We start from the raw sequence: 19,567 nt of genomic DNA, 5'->3' as shown, positions 1-19,567 counted from the left end.
TGTACTTTGTATTACAGCTTTTATGTTAAAAAATGGAGAGGCTGGTGAAAGACAACATCTCTGAATCTGCATTTAGTTAATAATGTGTTACTAAAGCATCATGCCTTAGGTCACTCACCTCCTTTAATATTTAGTTTTAATTTATTGCCAATTTTTTTAGAAATGTGCATATTCTACCTGCAGCAACCATGAAAGCTCCAAAGCTAATCTTATTCTAAAACATAAAAAGGAAATAAAAAATAACTCCCAGAATCATCATTCACTTATATAAAAATGCAATCTTTGCTATAAGTTTAACACTTTACTCTTTAAACCAATGCCTATGGTATTATAAAAACCATTCTTTTGTTAAAATCTGAGGATATTTTAATTTAGAGAGTTGCCCTACACTGTCACTTTAATTCTACATTCTATCCTGAACTTCCTTGTATTGTCACACTTAAAAAGACCATAGTTGGAGGAGATGTTTTTAAAGTTCCTTAAAAAATATTTATAACTGCTCATTTTTAATCAGGTGCTAATTAATAAGATAACAAAAAAACATGATGTCCTCCAATTGGTTCTTCCTGTGTTGAAGTCAGAACTGAAGTCAGAAATCACCCCAAGAATGATCTTCAATACAAAGAATATTGGGGTCTGATCATTTTTCCTGTGACATGAGCAGTTATTAAAAATGATATCACAAGTTATTGAAAATAGTGTTGTTCATTGCCTAGATTGGAAACCTTAGTACACTGATTTGGGATCTCAACTGGTGTCATGCTGTGGCTTCTTGAAATTGACAAGAAAGATACCATCACATGTCTTGGCCCATTTAAGAAACAGTTACATCTGTGGAAGGAATTCCTGAGGCAGCTACAGTTACCCCCCATTCTCTACTGGAAATGCCCACAATTCATAGCTCATTTTGTTCTCCTTGAATTAAACAGAAATTACTCCACTTTCCTTCCCAGCAAACTTTCCCCTATCTCCTCCCACACCAAAAATAAAACAAAAATAGAAAAGACTATCTTTGCTTTGATTATTGCTCATAGTTTAAACCTATATATTTTTCTTCTGTGAATCTACAAAAATGAATTCTATTTTTTCTTGTTGTAGATAAATATGAAAAAGACAAAATGTGAGCAACTTATAAGGTTGAATGACTATGACTTTCTCCATCTAGAGAATAAGAGGACCAGGGGCGCCTGGGTGGCTCAATCAGTTAAGCACCTGACCAGCTCAGGTCATGATCTCATGGTTCATCAGTTTGAGCCCTGCGTTGGGCTTTGTGCTGATAGTTCAGAGCCTGGACCCTGCTTTGGATTCTGTGTCTCCCTCTCTCTCTGCCCTTCCCCTGCTCGTGCCCTGACTCTCTCTCTCAAAGATAAATAGACATTAAAAAAATTTAAAAATAAAAACTTAAAAAAAAGACTAGAGATACTCTATTCCTTTCTTAAAATGCAAAGATTTTTGGTATCAGAAAGAACATGACTAGTTGACTGACTGTTTCAACATTTTATTAACAGGCCATAATTATTTCTCTATTTCAGAATGTTATGTTTTTTGGGCACCTGGATGGCTCACTCAGTTAAATATTCATCTTTTGATTTTGGTCCTGGGATCAGGTGATGATCCCAGGGTTGTGGGATAGAGCCCCTCATCAGGTTCCTTGATGAGCATGGAGTATGCTTGAGATTCTCTCTCTCTCCCTTTGTCCCTCTCCTCTGTTTGCTTGCAATATCTCTCTCTTTCTCTCTAAAATAAATAATAATTAATAAATTAAAAATGTATGTGTTTTATTGTGTTTCTGTGTGTTTTCCAGACAAATGTTGGCTAAGGGGCTGGTAGTGGGTCAATATCTTTAACTTTCTCCCCATGAAGACAATATAACCAGAGAAGAACATTTTTTGGTCATAAAATTAGAGTACTTGGACCTACAATATGAGTAGGTTCCTCTTAATTCAGCTTATGTAATATCTTTATTTCCTGTTTGATAGGGATATATAGTTTATATTTATATAATTTATATAATCCTACAAAAAGTATATAAATCAATTTTTAAAGATTTAATCACGCATTAAAAGCCTTTTAAAAGTATGGAGTTCCCTCAAAAAGTTAAAAATAGAACTACTCCATGATTCAGCAATTGCACTACTAGGTATTTACCCAATGAATACAAAAATACTAATTCAAAGAGATCCATTCGCCCCAATGTTTATAGCAAAATTATCTGCTATAGCCAAATTATGGAAACAGCCCAAATGTCCGTCAACTGATGAGTGGATAAAATAGAGGTGATAAATATATACACACAGTGGGATATTACCCAGCAATTAAAAAATAATGGAATCTTGCCATTTGCAATGACATGGATGGAGCTAGAGAGTATTATGCTAAGTGAAATAAGTCACTCAGAGAAAGACAAATACCATATGACTTCACTCATATGTGGAACTTAAGAAACAAAACAAATGAGCAAAGGGAAAAAAGAGAGAGAGAGAGAAGAGAGAGAGAGGCAAATCAAGAAACAGACCTTAACTATACGAAAAAAAAAAAACAAAAAACAAAAAACTGATGGTTACCAGAGGGGAGGTGGGTGGGGGCATGGGTGAAATAGTTGATGGGGATTAAGCAATGCACTTGTGATGAGCACTGGGTGATGTATGGAAGTGTTGAATCACTATATCGTACACATTAAACTAATATTAAACTGCATGATAGCTAACTAGAATTTAAATTAAAACTTAAAAACAAAGAAGGAAATAACGTGAAATAAAGCCTACTTTACTAAAATGGCAGACACACACAAATACATATTTCATGTGAATTTTCATTTTTGAATACCTGGTATTATTGCTTTACTATTAGAGTTTAGACTACTTTTTTTTTTCCTTAGCTCTTTCCTATTTCTAACCCTCTTCCTTTTTAAGAAACTCATTTTGAAATTGGATTATTTTGCCAATTTTTTTTTCTGGAAAAGACCTTTATTTAAAGAGATCCCTTGGATGCAAAGAAAACACACAGATTCCATCAAAACTACTGTATAAGCAGACTTTGCTTCTCTCAGAGACAAAAATTAAGGAAGAACAAAAAGATTTGACAGAGATAGAGTTCTGCCTGCATTGGTCCACATAAATATTACTCAGTGAAAACAAACCAAAGAAGAATATAGGTACTTCATGGAAGTCAAGGATATCTGAAGCAGGACAGCTTTGATCTCCAGCAGCTATTATGCCTCTATCACAGTGGAATCTATGTCTCATTCCTATTTATGATGGAGTATACTCACAAGCTTATAAAGGAAAAGAAAAGTATTATCCAAAAGAAACACACTGGCAAGGCCGTTGGTCAGTTTTAAAATAGTCACTGTGAATAGCGTATCAGACCATATCAGTCCACAGACAAATTCAGTCCCCTTCTAGGACTGCCAATATCTTTAACTTTTTTCTTTTTTATGCTAAAATTGTACCATTTAAGGGAAGTTTCCTCAAGGTATGTGAGAATACTGAAGTTTATTCCTCTGATATTTTCATTTGCCATAAATATTGAGCTACCATGCCTTCTTCATTCAGATTAAATACTGGAAGCTGGGCAGGGATGATACCTGGCTCTCCCTACAGTATGGGGCAGCTAGGACAGTGGAACCCCAAACACCCATTTCTTTGGAGGTGGTGTAGACATTTAGCTCCAGCTGTAATTCTACTTGCCCTTCTATTTTCCTTTCTTTCTTTTTTATATAAATGTATTCTTACTGTAAATCAATTAACCAGGTCACCAATACAAACAATGACATAAAACAAGGAGTTCCTCTGTTGTGAACAGTGTAATGGCTTAGAAATCATAAAAGACCTCTCACATGAAAAAAAATGGATAAAACATATATCTTCTAAATGTATCATTGGGCTGGCCCCAAAGAAAATAGTCCATAAAGCACAAAACAAAGTAAAAGCTTGGGATGCAAGGTAAACAAGAAAGACAACCTTCATCCTGAAGGCTTCTACCAAATCTTGTAGGCCCCAGTTTCCATTGTCATGTCTTTAAGTACTGCTATGGAGAATCTTACGAAGGGCCCCATAGCAACAATAATGATGTCAAAGGCTAGCCCTTGGTGTATGGATGAACTAGAAATAAACATGCAAAGCAAAATGCCTTAGCAAGGCCACTTGCAAATCTAAAACTGAACACTGGATGGCGGTGGGGGAGGGGGTCTCTTCTGAGAATTTATAACCCCAAGCTGGCCTTTCCATGATTTTATGGTCTAAATTCATACTCCCTCTGTGACTCAAAAGCTCCTCAAAGAAAATTTATATTTAAACTGTTTTTGGATTGATAGGGCATCCATGGACTGAAAAGTTTAAAAGACACCTGGCTAGCATGCTAAAGCAGGTAGAAGAAGGGAACTGAAGGTCTCTTAATTCCTTATTTGGACTTCCTTTTGATCCTCCTGATTTGAGGCTAACACTTCATCTCCACTCTCCTCTGCCTGTTGTTCAAAGTATACAATTCTTCTGGTTTTATATCACCAGAGAATACATCTCCAGGCTCCCAAAAGAATAGGAAGAGGGTGACATTGCTCACTGCTCTTAAATCAGACTTTCAAAAGCCCCTGTGTTTTTCTCCCACCCCAAAACACACACACACACACACACACACACACACACACACACACACACACACTTGCATACTTCCTTCTGCAGGATATGGTACCTTTCTGGAGTTCTCTAGGACAAGTCACTTTATTTCCCTTCATCCCCACACCTTCACCCCTGCCAAACTTAGGCATAATCTTGTTCTGCAAACTACTTTACCATATCTCCATTCACTTTCCTTTTTTTTTTTTTCATTTTTTAATGCTTACTTTTGAGAGAGATAGAGCATGAGCAGGAGAGGGTGAGAGGGAGAGACAGAGAGACAGAGAGAGAGAGAGACAGAGACAGAGAGACAGAGAGACAGAGAGACAGAGAGACAGAGACAGAATCCAAAGCAGGCTCCAGGCTCTGAGCTGTCAGTACTGAGCCTGACATGGGGCTCGAACTCAAGTGCGAGATCATGACCTGAGCCGAAGTCAGATGCTTAACCAACTGAGCCACCCAGGGGCCCTTCCATTCACTTTCTAAATCATATATTGTGATTGATGTTACAGATATCTCCTCATTTACTTGAAGGTGAGTTTATTGTGCTTCCTGTTCTCTGGAGCAATTTTATAAAAGAGATCTACTGAAGATTAATTTTATATTATGGTTTCATGTTGTCCTTGCTGGTTTCGAAGTTATTTTAGAGAAAAACTGGAGTAGATGTTTCTTTCCTTCACTATCTTAAAATTGGAGACCCATCCCACTACTTTAAAATTACAAGTTTTCCAACAAATAAACACTAGAAATTTTCTAATATTGGTGTCTAATTTAGAGAAAACTCAAGAAGATCACTTGCCTAGTCTAAGGGACAATCAGTTCTCCAGCTAGAATCCATGTAAATTGAAATCCAAAATAGAATTATTTGAGGACAGATAAAATAATTTGCCATTTATGTGATAAGATTCTATACCTTAGGAGCCACATCTCTTCACAAATTACTAAATGGTTTTGCAATGAAAACCAATCATTATGATACCGTAGTATCAAAGTGTCAAAGTCTAGGCCACCATATAGAACTAAGTTGTGCACCACACAAAAGTACCATTTTTAAAAAATTTCACTCCTGTACATATTGCTAATCAAGATATGTTACAGAAATTTTCCAGCAGAAAGTAGGCAAAGGTCTTATAATTATAAGATCATATTATTACAACAATTTTGGAAGTAAAATGTTTTAAGGAGGTGCTCCCATCCCTTAATTTACACAGTCAGTATATAGCCTCATAGCAGTCCTGAATAAAACTACCTGGCCAATAAAACTCACATGTATAAATGTTCTTAGACATTATTTACAAAGTGTAATTGTTATAAACTGATGTGATCCCAAATTTCTTTCTTAAAGCTCCAACCCCAAATAATAGTATATTTGAAAATAATAAAAACCACCAGAAACAGTTTGCTTTTAGGTAGCAAGGCCAACAACATGCCTTTCCTGTCCTTAGGGGTGTATTGACTCTTCAGCCTTATTTCATAATTTAGTTTATGGGCATCTTGACTGTCTTTTCCTTCTGCAAGATAGCAAACTAGTCCATTACATTGATTACATTACTCTGAATGGATCTAGTGAGTAGGAAGTAACAACTACCCCAGATATTTTGGCAAGACGTTTTGACATCAGTGGATAAGAAATGAATTTGAAAAAACTCAGGGACCTTCTATCTCAGGGAAATTTCTAGAGGTCCAGTGGTGTGAGCTGTGCCAAGATATCCTTTCTATGAGGAAGAATGAGTTTTTGCATTTGGCCCCTCCTGCAACCCAAACTAGGCACAACACCTAGTGGGCCTCTTTGGATTTTGGAGGCAACATATTCCTTATCTGAGTGTGTTAGTATCACCTATTTGCCAAGAGACTCACAGAGCTGCTAGTTTTTAGTGGGTACCAGAATAAGAAAAATCTCTATAATAGTCTTGGCTACTCTGCATACTGTTCTGCCAGTTGGGCCACATTATCCAGCAAATTCAGTGCCATTGAAGTATCAGTAGCAGACAGGAACACTGTTTGCAGGCTTTAGCGGGCTTCTATAAGTGAGTCACGGGATAGGTCCTTAGGATTTTGGAGCAAAGCCCTGTCATTCTCTGCACATAACTATTATTTGAATGAAACACCTCCTCACTTGATACTGTGTCTTGGTAGAGAATGCAGGCTTAATCATGGGTCACCAACTTATCATGAAACTCAAGATGCCCATCATGAACTGGGTGTTACCTAATCCACCAAGCCACAATGTAAGGTATCATCAAATGTAAGTCGTATATAGATATCTGGGTCCTTGTAGGCCCTGAAGGCACACGTATGTTACATGAATAAGTAGGCAAATATCTATGGTTCCCACTTCTGCTAAACTACCTGCTCTCTCCCACCTTATACCTATGGTCTCATGGAGAGTTCCCTACAATCAGTTGACAGAAAAAGAAAAGACTCTAGCCTAGTTTACAGCTGGTTCTGCACAATATACAGACACAACACAAAAATGGACAGCTAAAGCACTATAGTCCCATTCTGAGATACCCCTGAAAAGAGAGGTATTTTCCTCTTCCCAGTGGATAGAAGATAAAACCGTATACCTGGTTGTCCACTTTGCTTGGAAGGATAAATGGCCAGATATGTGATTATATACAGATTCATGGACTGTGGCCAATGGTTTTGCTGTATGGTCAGGGTCTTGGAAGGAACATGATTGCAAAGTTGATGAAAAGTAAACCTGAGGAAGAGGGATATATATATAGACCTCTCTATATTGGGGAAAATGAGAAAATATTTGAGTCCCAAGTGAAAGCTCACCAAAGGGTGACTTCAGCAAAGGGATATTTTAACAATTAAATGGACAGGATGATTTGTTCTATGGAGACCAGTCACCTCAGTCATCCCTCTTTCCCCAGTTACTCCTGTCATCAACGAATAGGTTCATGAACAAAGTAGTCATGGTGGCAGGAATGAAGGTTATCCACAGGCTCAGCAACATGGACTTCCACTCACCAATGTCAACCAGACTATGGCCATCACTAAGTGCCCAATATGACAGCAGAAGAGACCAACACTAAGTCCCCAATATGGCACCACTCCCCAGAGTGATGAACCAGCTACAGGGGAGCAGTTTGATTACATTGGACCACGTCCACCGCAGAAGGGAAAGTGTTTTGTTACTACTAGAATAGATATTTAACCTGGATATACATTTCCCTTCCCTGCAAACAATGCTTCTGCCAAAACTACCATCCATGGACTTACAGTATGTCTTATCCATAGTCATGGTATTCCACACAGGATTGCTTCTGATCAAGGAACTCACTTCACAACAAACAGTGTTGCAATGGGCCTATTCTCATGGAACTCACTAATCATACCGTGTTTCCCACAGTCCTGAAGCAGCTGGCTTGATAGAATGGTGGAAAGGTCTTTTGCAGACTCAGTTATAATACCAGTTAGGTGTTAATACCTTGCAGGGCTGAGACAAGGTTTTACAGAAGGCTGTATATGCTCTGAATAAGCACCCAATTTTGATACTGTCTCTCCAATAGGCAGGAATCAAGGGGAAGGAATAAATGGGGATGGCATAACTCACTATTACCCTTGGTGACTCACTAGTAAAACATTTGTTTCCTGTCTTTTGCTATATTATGTTCTGCTGCCCTTATAGGTCTTTGTTCTGAAGGAAACAGTGCTTCCACTAGGAGACACAATAAGATTCCGTTGATCCAGAAGTTAAGATTGCCACCTGGTCATGGTGGACTCCTCACAGCTCTGAATCAACAAACAAAGCAGGGAGTTATTGTGCTGGTTGTAATGACTGATCCTAACCAATACAATAACCTACACAACAGGAAGAGACAATTCTAAATATGGCTTTTAGAAAAATTATAAAACAAGTATAATGCAGTTGATTCCACAAGGTCTTATTTTGCTACATATACCCCTTTAGCAACAAAGTGGTTAGATTTTAAGAATAAAGCACTTCTCATCAAGCTTCATTTGACTGGTACCTGGATTATGAATGAAACAGAAAAGTGAGCAGCCTGATGAGTCTCTGAGTGCTTTTCAGAGATTTCAATATGCCATACCTTGGCATTGATGATTAAAAGCACTTCTACTTCGATCCAGATGCTTATTCACAGGAATAAGATAGCTCCTTTCTATGTATATTATATATAGAACATATAGTAATTATGCATATAACAATTACATTCAAGTCATGCTTATTAAGATTAGTCAATTGATTCAGTCATCCTTAATTCATTTAGCAAACATTAAATTAGCACCTAAAAAGTGCAATGTATACTGTTGGGTCTAGTCATAGACATATTCTTCATTCCTTGGATCATGTCCGGCATGTGTCTGGAACATCAGCATTGGGATATGCAAATAACTAAGAATTCACTTACAGATATTCGCTTACATTGCACTAGTTCACAGATACACTAGCTGGTTATGGTTGAAAGAGAGTATAAAATCAACAATAATTCCCAACTTAAACTCAAATACTGATAAATATAAATAACGTAATCCAATATCATAATTATTCAAATATAAAATAAACAATAGTCTATAAGAAAAACATAAAAAAACTGTTTTAAAATGCCCTTACCTCTTGTTTGTATCCCCTTTCCACAGGCTTCACTGGTGCCCATTATCCCCTGCCTGACAGACTCTGGCACCAAGATACAAGGGCTCCATTTCTGTGGCTTCCACCTGTGATTACAAAGAACAGCGGACTAAAAATTTCACCATGACAAACACACGAAAGAAATATAAAAATAAGTGAATTTGAAATACAAAAGCACAAAAACAGTAATTCAATAAAAATGTATATAAATCCAATGTGATAAAATGGAACTCTGGCACATAATAGGGAGGACAAGAGTCTACTCTGCCCCAGGTTCATGGTTAATGCAGCGTTTCCATTATTTTAAATGTGGACATTTCCCATATAAGCTGTAGTCCATATACCAAAGTGGCAGTAAATATCCTTAAAAGCACGGATCAAATCTAGAAGGCTTACCCTCCTTATCAACTTAAAGTCATATAAAGAAGGAGGAGGTGGAGGAGAAGCAGAAGGAGACAATGATGATGATGATGGGGAGGAGGAAGGAAAAGGAAGAGAAGAAGGAGAAGACAGAGAGAGTGAGAGAGGGAGGGAGAGAGAAAATCCTTATGTTCCACTGTATCTTTAGAGAGTCAGGGTTTAAACATCTGAAAGTTTGGGGTGCAAACTTTCACACTCAATCTTCCACTTCAACAATTGTTATAAGGTATTTTCTAAGACTTTAAAGTGACTCAGACATCTCAATAGGGAGGTGGGGAGCCACAGGGACCCATCTTATGTGATAGTTCATCTCATGGAAGAGGAATGGATCCATTTCTGATGAATTATCAATATTTCTATTCCTCAAAGGAAATACTCTGTAAGGAAGGCGTATGGTTTCCCACTGTTTTCCTTTCTCAGGTAAACAAAACTTTCTATTTTTATGACCCACAGGACAGACTGACTTGTATCCTTAAACCTATCTCTTCAGAATGTACCCAAAAACCCAAACTCTAAGTGTAACCACAAATTCTGCTCCTTCCTTAGTATATGTTGACACTTTTTTAATATGTGCCAATACCTCTAATAATAGATATTACTTCAAAAAATGAAACAGGGGAGCCTGGGTGGCTCAGTAGGTTAAGCATCCGACTTCAGCTCAGGTCATGATCTCACAGTTTGTGGGTTCAAGCCTCATATCAGGCTCTGTACTGACAACTCAGAGCCTGGGGCCTGCTTCAGATTGTGTCCCCCTCTCTCTCTGCCCCACCCCTACTTGTGCTCTCTGTCTTTCAAAAATAAATAAAAATTAAAAAACAAAAACAAAAAAAATGAAACAGAAACATGAATCAAAAATATTATTGAACAGTTTTGCAAGATGAAAAAATTCTAGAGATCTTCTAGATCTGGTCAATAATATTACATATATATTATATTACAAAACTGGTCAATAATATATATTACGTGGGGCGCCTGGGTGGCTTGGTCGGTTAAGCGTCTGACTTCGGCTCAGGTCATGATTTCACGGTCCGTGAGTTCGAGCCCCGCGTTGGGCTCTGTGCTGACAGCTCAGAGCCTGGAGCCTGTTTCAGATTCTGTGTCTCCCTCTCTCTCTGCCCCTCCCCCGTTCATGCTCTGTCTCTCTCTGTCTCAAAAATAAAAATAAACGTTAAAAAAATAATACATATTACGCTACAAAACTTGTCAATAATATTACATATGTGTGTGTGTGTGTGTGTATGTGTGTGTATAAAATCATTGATCTCACTCAAGTGGACATCATACTGTCAATAGTTGAGGGATTGGAGAGAAATCAAGAAACAGCTAAACAGAAAAACAGAAAAACTTGGCATTAAAGAAATCACTCCTTAATTTTAAATAGTTGTAAGTTTACCTCGCATATGCATAGATGCATTTAGTATAATTCTAAAACACAGAAACTGAAATGGTAAGGTGTTTCAGGGCAATTTTTCAACTAGGATGTATCATTCGTTCAGATCCCTTAAGTTTACTAAGACTTTCTAGATTGAAATGAGATCATGGTGTTCAGTCTAGTTTAGTGTGCTGCATAAAATGAAATATAAGGAATTTTCAGGACTTGTTAAACTCAGTCTTGGAATGATAAACTTGGCCTCATAAAGGTTAAGTGAAATCACTCAGATTTCACAACTCAGCAGGCCAGTTATCCCTCCTAAATTCTCGGATCCTTAGCCATAGACCCTTGACCCCACATTAATTCTATGTAAGGATACATCTTCATGTTTTTTTCCCTTTTGCTTATTAACTTAATGTGTTGGAGATGTTCAAATTCACAGAAAAATTTCTACAGACATTTTTATTCTATTTTAAATGGTAAACATGTGAATATGTTACCTTAATGGAGTAAAAGAAGAATCAGAAGAAAATGATACAGGTCTGTATTAACTCAGCTCCCTAACATACCAGTGAAAAGGGATACAAAACTAAATTGGAATATTGCTTAAAATTAAAGGGCGTTTTATTGAGGAGCAGAGAATCTTGCTGATAACTTGTACACATATTAACCTCAGCATCAGGAGAAATGATACAATGATCCAATCCAGACACAACAAAACTGGTTTCTGGGGAAAATGGCAGGAGGTCAATGATGGAAACGAGTTTAAACATTAATGGCTAAAATGGAGTGCAACCAGGGAGTTCAGAGAGTGGACAATAGAAAGGAAAAGCTCACTAACAGCTTCTAGGATTTTCTCTGATTATAATAGACCTGGGATTATAAAAACTTCTAATAACGTTTAATTTGGCTAATTTTTTTCAATTGGCTACTTTCCCCAAGAGCTCTTTTGGTGGGCTCAGAAGTTTCAATATTTATATATAGTATAAAGAGATGAATATTGACAGTGTTTCCACAGCAGCCCTGTGGTTAATGAAGCAACTGGTAGTCTGGGCACGTTCCCAGTATTTATTCACATCCTCTTTAAACTGGCCATTAGGTAGAAACAATAAGAATAAAGGATTATAAAGCTGATAGTCATTTAGACTCTTCAGTGGCACTCTATCTAATGTGAGGAGCCTTCTTAAAAAAGAGAGGGGGGCGCACCCGGGTGGCTCAGCCCGTTAAGCCTCAGACTCTTGATTTCAGCTCATGTCATGATCTCATGGTTTGCAAGATAGAGTTCCACATCAGGCTCTGTGCTGACAGGCTGGAGTCTGCTTGAGATTCTCTCTCTCCTTCTCTCCCTGCCCCCTCTCCCCCCACTGCTCATGCTCTCTCTTTCTCAAAGTAAATAAATAAACTTTAACAAAAAGAGAGAGAAAGAAGGAAAAAAAAAAAACTTGTGTCCTCCTGAATAAATTAGCTCTTGAATTTCATATCTTTAAGATATAGTTCCTCAAATAATCAGGAGAAACACTAGGCATTTTTGATAAAGGCATTTTTAAGTGTACTGATAACCACAGGAATTTTAAGACAGTGGTTTTTTTCTTCACAAGTAAGTAAAACTCAACAGTGAATGATTTTAATCCAGATGTACTTTAAGGCAATGCTTCAATCCAACATTAAAAGGATGGATATTAATGACTAAACACACAAACCTCAGGCATTATTTTTATAAATAATAGTCCCCAAGTTGCCAAGAGGGAATATATTTTAAAAGTCATTTTCTTTTTTTTAATTAAAAAAAATTTCAACTTTTTGTTTATTTTTGATAGAGAGAGAGACAGAGAGAGAGAGGGAAGACAGAGTGCGAACAGGGAAGGGGCAGAGAGAGAGGGAGACACAGAATCTGAAACAGGCTCCAGGCTCTGAGCGGTTAGCACAGAGCCCGATGCAGGGCTCGAACTCATGAACCATGTGAGATCATGACCTGAGCTGAAGTCAGACACTTAACCATAAACGACTGAGCCACCCAGGTGCACATTTTCTTTTCTTTTCCTTTCTTTTTTCTTTTTTTTTAAATATTTTATCCATAGGTTAAACTTTTTTATTTTCCCTAAGTAGTTTATTAAAATGTGTATATGACAAAAATTAAGAACCAAATTTTTTTAAAATAAAAGTAAATAATTATTTTAAAAGTAAATTTTTGTTCTTAGTTCTTCATTAAAGGCTTTAGGATGAAAACAATAGAATGAAGTAAATTACATGTGTGTTTGTTTTCCAGGTAGTCTTTATCCTGAATCTCTTTGGATCCTAATCCTTAAAATTGACTGCCTAGGTGACAGAACTCCAGCAGCTCACTTAAAAGCAAACTATGTTTGTTTCTTTTTTTCTGATAATTAGACTTTCTTATTCCTTACTCCCTCAAAATACATTCAAAATAACAGGGGGAAATACAGAGGTGTTAAAGATAAACATTACCTTATCTTCTTTCTCACTAAAAATCATAAACTTATGAAAGAAAATAAGTCATGATTTACACTAAAATCTAATGATTATTTTAAAAGGTAACTAATTACCGATATACAGGACATAATGAAATATCTTCACACTCTCGCTCTTCAAATAAGGTATCTGGGCATTCTTGGCCTCCGTTGGCTGCTTCCTGGATGATAATCCTATATCGAGACTGTTTTACCGTGGCATTTCCTAAAGTAAAGGAAAAATAAAATTATAGTGCCTTTTTATGTAGCTGCACGGAAAAATACAGGGTTAGTAGCAGGCAGGCAGGCATGCAGGCAGGAAGGAGGGGAGGAAGGGAAGGGAAGAGAAGGAAAGGGAAGGGAAGGGAAGGGAAGAGAAGGGAAGGGAAGGGAAGGAAAAGGAAAAGGAAAAGGAAAAGGAAAAGGAAAAGGAAAAGGAAAAGGAAAAGGAAGGGAAGGAAAAAAATAAAGAAACAAAGAAAGAAGGAGGTGAAGTAAAAACATGTGGTAAGACTTTTTGGGGAATGAGAATGACAAGCAAAGACCAGGGGTTAATAATATTATACCAATTCTCACTCCTATGAGATAGATAGTTAATACTCAATAATTGTGATTTCAAATCTATATGACCTAATATGCAAAGAGTGTTTCCCAATTGTCTTAATATGCTTTAAATTAATCAGAATTTATATTACCTATGGCATAAGAATTACATGGCATAATCTGAGAAACCACAGAAACCAACTTTGATCTCACAATAGCTCAAGGGCCTAGAGTTTTACTATCAGCAAATCACTTCCTCAGGAAAGGCATTTCCCTCTGGAAATACTCATTAAAATTAATACATTAGTAATTTATTTGTGGGTATTAGTTTCTTATAATATCTCTCATTCATCATAACCTGAGACAATATGGATATAATTGTAATTTAGGGGAAAGGCGCTAAAATTGTGACAAAACAAAATATTGTCTACTTCCTGGTTTGGCTAAAAAGCAGAAGTATTAATAGGCACCTCAATAAAGACAGCCAGTGTTCACTATCACTTTAATGGGCTGGGGCACTCATCTCATAATCTTTAGATGCCTTCTGATCAATAACAGCAACAAAAATCAATTACAGTTACAATGGTGAGCAAATATTTCAATTGCTATGTGCAAAATATGCACTAGATATAAAAATAAAAATTCTTGAACTTACACAAAAAGAAAATGGGGCAGATAGAGATACAACAAATTTAAGACATTGGTAGAGCGAGAAATGTCAACAGTGTGCAGTACTAAGAGAGTACGAAGAAAGAATAATCATTTTTGTCTCTAGAAACCAGACAGTTCCTGGAGGAGACAGATTTTATTCTGGGACTTGAAATCTTAATAGAAAAAAAAAGGTTAAAGTCATTTTAGGCCAAGGAAAGTCTGAGAAAAGGTACTCCTGAGACATAAATGGGTGCATGGAATTCATAAAGACATGTAGGTGCATTTAGATGGAATGTGGATGTTCACATGTTGGAGGGTTATGAAGAATGGAGAGAAAGGGTGGTGTAGGAGAAAATGGAATTAATTGGTAAGTCTGGGACAGACCTAACCATGTTAAGAAGAAAATTTCTAGAAAGCCAGTAAACAAAGTGGAATGTGACAAAAGGGGGGGGGGGACTTTCAGTAAAATTATATTTTCATGTGGTTTTAAAAAAATCATTAGTACCATGACTTACAATGAGAAAAAAACTGACCCACAACCAATTCCCTGTCCTCCTTCCAGAAGACTTTGAACTCTCTTTATTTAGTTCATCTGTGGTTATCTCCAAATCCATAAATAATAAACTTATGTCATTGCTTCTTGATTCATTAATTTTAGACATCATTTATTGACTTTCTGCTATAATGGATGGAAGTTTACTTTGTACCACCTTTCAATTTTTTATAATTGTATCACTATTTTTATGCTTCTAATGGTTATTTAAAGGCTTTAAAAAAACATTTTTTTTCCAGTCCCACTCCTCACTCCTCCTGTCCTCTCTCAGACCAGCCACCATGGTTCTAAAGAGTCTTCATGGGGAAACAAACTTCCTCTTCTCTTACCACCCACATTCCTGCTAAGTTAGGACAAGCTTTCTGTGCTGCATCATCAGTTTCTCTGATCTTTAGTCTTTGTCTATTAAGTTTTCATAAATGCATTTAGAGCTCTCATCCACTGATGGTCTTCTCTCTCTTATTATTTTTTTAACATGGGATTAGGGCTTTCACAATTCATTTCTGTTATTTTAATGAGATTATGGAAAGAAGAGAAACAAATGTACATTTCACGATCATGAACTATAAGTTAAGCAGATGTATAGGATCTTTTCCATCTACTTACAGATCTATCCCCCTGCTTTATATGCTGTCTACCCGGGGAACTGATCATAGAAGGACTGTATCAGTGATTCCCTTGTCCATTGACTTCTGGTTGGGTTTGGCCAACAGAGGGATGGGGCACACAATGTAAGAAAAAAGATGATAAGAGGAGAGAAAGATCAGGGAATTTATTCCACCAGATTTTATCTTCTAGATCACCTTAACTGGTTCTCTACACCAACCAAAAGGCATGGTTTCTGTGGAGTGGCCCTCTCATATAGCTGTAATCCTACTAATTGTTCCTACCTCTATCAAATTTCAGGCTCCTAAACATCACTACTTCAGGTACTGAACCATCCCCTGTTAGCTTACATAACCCTTTCCAGTATTTTGTAAATAGACCCTTCATTAATTTTTCCCCAGTTGCCCCATTTGAATGGCCACCATTCCTGTTTTCTGCCAGAACATGCCAATAAAATAAGAAAGACATACTACTATATAGCAAGGAAGAATGTTATAATTGGCCCATTTCTAAAACTACTTAAGGTAGTGTGAGAAATATAAAATAGGAGTTTAAGAAGAAATAAAATAAGTGTAATTAAAATAGTTCTGGTGAAAAGCTGAGAGATTTTCCTTTAAGATCAAGTACAAGATAAAAATGCTCACCCTTGCCACTTTAATTCAAAATAGTATTGGAAGTCATAGTCACAGAAATTAGGCAAGATAAAGAAATAAAAGGCATCCAAATTGGAAAGGAAGAAGTTAAAACTGTTACTATTTGCAGATGACATGATACCATAGATAGGAGACCCTAAAGACTCCACCAAAAAACTATTAGAACTAATAAATGAATTCAGTAAAGTTGCAGGATACAAAATTAACATGCAGAATTTGGTTGTGTTTATATGTACTAAAAACAGCTATCAGAAAGAAAGACAAACTAAGAAAACAATCCTATTCATGATTACATCAAAAATAATAAAATACCAAAGATTAAATTTAACCAAGGAGACAGAAAACCTGTACTCTCAAACTTTAAGACACTTATGAAAGAAATTGAAGAAGATGAAAATAAATGGAAAGGTATACCATCCTCATGGATTGAAAGAATTAATATTATTAAAATGTCCATGCTACCCAAAACAATCTACAGATTCAAGGCAACCCCCATCAAAATACCAATGGTATTTTTCACAGAACTAGAATAAGAAATCCTAAAGTTTGTATAGAATTGCAAAAGATCCCAAACAGTCAAAGCAATCCTGAGTGGGGGGGGGGGGACAGAAACAAAGTGGAGGTATCAATCATATTCTCTGGTTTCAAACTATACTATAAATCTACAGTAATCAAAACAGCATGGTACTGGCATTAAAAAAAAAGATATATAGATCAGAAATAAATCCATGCATATATGGTCAATTAATCTATGGCAAAACAGACAAAAACATGCAATGAGGAAAAGACAGTGTCTTCAAAAATTATGTCAAAAAAACTGGACAGCTACACGAAAAAGAATGAACCACTATCTTACACTATATACATCTTACACTATATACAAAACTATTTTAAAAATAAATTAACGGGATGCCTGGGTGGCTCAGTTGGTTGAGCGTCCGACTTCGGCTCAGGTTATGATCTCACAGTTTGTGGTTTCGAGTCCTGCATCAGGCTCTGTGCTGACCGCTTGCTTGGAGCCTGGATCCTACTTCAAATTCTGTGTCTCCTTCGCTCTCTGCCCCTCCCCCACTCACTTTTTGTCTCACTCTGTTTCTCAAAAATAAATAAATGTAAAAAAATTTTTTAAATAAATTAACAACTTGTATATAACATCTGAAACCATAAAATCTCAAGAAAAAGGATAGGCAGTAAGCTCTGTGACATTGGTCTTAGAAATACTTTGTGGACCAGTTTCTCAGGCAAGAGTTAACAACAGTTAAAATAACAAATAGGAGTATATCAAACTAAAAAATTTTTGCTCAGCAAAGTAAACCATCAACAAAATGGAATGACAACCTACTGAAAGAAGATATTTACAAATTATATATCCGAAAGGGTTTAATATCCGAAATATATAATGTACTTATTCAACTTCATAAAGAAAAAAAAACAATTAAAACATGAGCAGTGGACGTAAATAGACATTTTCCAAGGAAGACATACAGATGGCCAACAGACGCATGGAATGATGTTCAACATCACTAATGGTCAGAGAAGTGCAAATCAAAACCACAATGAGATATTACCTCACACCTGTCAAATTGGCTATTATGAAAAACACACACACAAAAATAACAAATGTTGGTGAGGATGTGGAGAAAAGGGAATGAAAACAGTATGGGGGCTTCTTAAAAAATTCAATGTAGAACTACCATAAGATCCAGGAATTCCGCTTCAGGGTACTCATCCAAAAAAAAAAAAAAATGAAAACATCAATTCAAAGAGATATATGCATCCTTATATTCACTGAGACCCTATTTACAATAGCAAAAATATGGAAGCAATTGTACTGTCCATCAATAGATGAATGGATAAAGAAATTATAGTATATATACACAATAGAATATTATTCAGCCATAAAAAATTAAGATCTTGCCATTTGCAACAACATGGAAGGAAGTGAATGACATGCTAAACAAAAGTCCAACAGAGAATATATGTGGAATCTAAAAAGCAACACAAACAAACAAAACAAAATAGGAACAGACTTGTAGGTAAAAGAAACAAACTATTGGTTACCAAAGTGGGCAGGGGTGGGGGGATGAAATAGGGAAAGCGGATTATAAGGTAAAAACTTCCAGTTATAAAATAAATAAGTCATGGGATTGTACCATTCAGCATCAGAAATATAGTCAATAATATCGTAATAACTATATGGTGACAGATGGTAACTAGACATCTTGGGGATTATTTCATAATGCATAAAAATATTGAATCACTATGATGTACACCTGAAACTAATAGGATATAGTACATCAATTATACTTCAATAAAATAAAAACAGTTTTGCATAATAATATAGAGCTATCTTCATTTGGGTGGGGACAGCTTTGTAAAAAATTATGTCTTTAAGAATAAGTCTCCCATTCTCAGTTAATTCCAGTTACACTGTACTTTTTCTGAAAATTATTTTTTACCCTTAGGATTAGTATGAGTGTGGGCCTGTGTGTATATGTGTGTATATGTTTCTGTGTGTATGTGTGTGTTGTCCAAGTGTTATCTTAGAAGATCAGAAATAAAAATTGAAGAGGATAGGAAAAATGAAATAGATGCCTTTCTTGAGAGAGAACATAGATCAATGTTTCTCTGTTCGCATTGTATGTGTATGTGCACACATGTGCACGTGCACACACACATGCACACACACACAATGAACACTCACACACAGAGGTTTTCTGCTTTATGGTGTAATTCCAGGTGAAGTCATTCAAGGTTTAGGGAACACGGCTGCATTAATTTATCATGCCCTACAGATGTTCAGGTGAGGGTTGAGAAAGATGGATTCTATGGACAAAACAAACTTTTAGAATAGAGGTTAGATTTCTACAGAAAAAAACTGATTGTCACTGTATAGAAATGAAGACATTTTATATCTTTTCAAAAAGAGAAACAGAGATAAGGTATGATCTTGACATAGTGAATCAACACCAGGATCTGCAAGATAGCTGCTAAAAATTTCTTTTTCTGTGTGATGTGTTTCTTTGTCCTTCAACTTTGGCACGGTAATATTTAGCAATCACTTTTAAATGATTTTTCCATTTTTTGT

The 19,567-nt window shown here is 36.3% G+C and overlaps 1 protein-coding gene across 1 annotated transcript in view; it reads right to left on the bottom strand.

Moving 5' to 3' along the window:
• THSD7B (thrombospondin type 1 domain containing 7B) overlaps window positions 1–19,567 on the bottom strand; it is a 746,473-nt gene that overhangs the window by 342,176 nt on the left and 384,730 nt on the right. Inside the window, exons 10-11 of the mRNA XM_042948618.1 lie at window positions 13,570–13,699; window positions 9,199–9,302 (exon numbers count right to left, since the gene is read on the bottom strand). Of these exons, the coding sequence (XP_042804552.1) occupies window positions 9,199–9,302; window positions 13,570–13,699 (234 nt within the window). The remainder of the gene's footprint in view (window positions 1–9,198; window positions 9,303–13,569; window positions 13,700–19,567) is intronic.

This window comes from Panthera leo, chromosome C1 (genome assembly GCF_018350215.1).
Source record: "Panthera leo isolate Ple1 chromosome C1, P.leo_Ple1_pat1.1, whole genome shotgun sequence".
Lineage (NCBI taxonomy): Eukaryota > Metazoa > Chordata > Mammalia > Carnivora > Felidae > Panthera > Panthera leo.
This window is presented reverse-complemented; position numbering and strand designations above follow the sequence as displayed.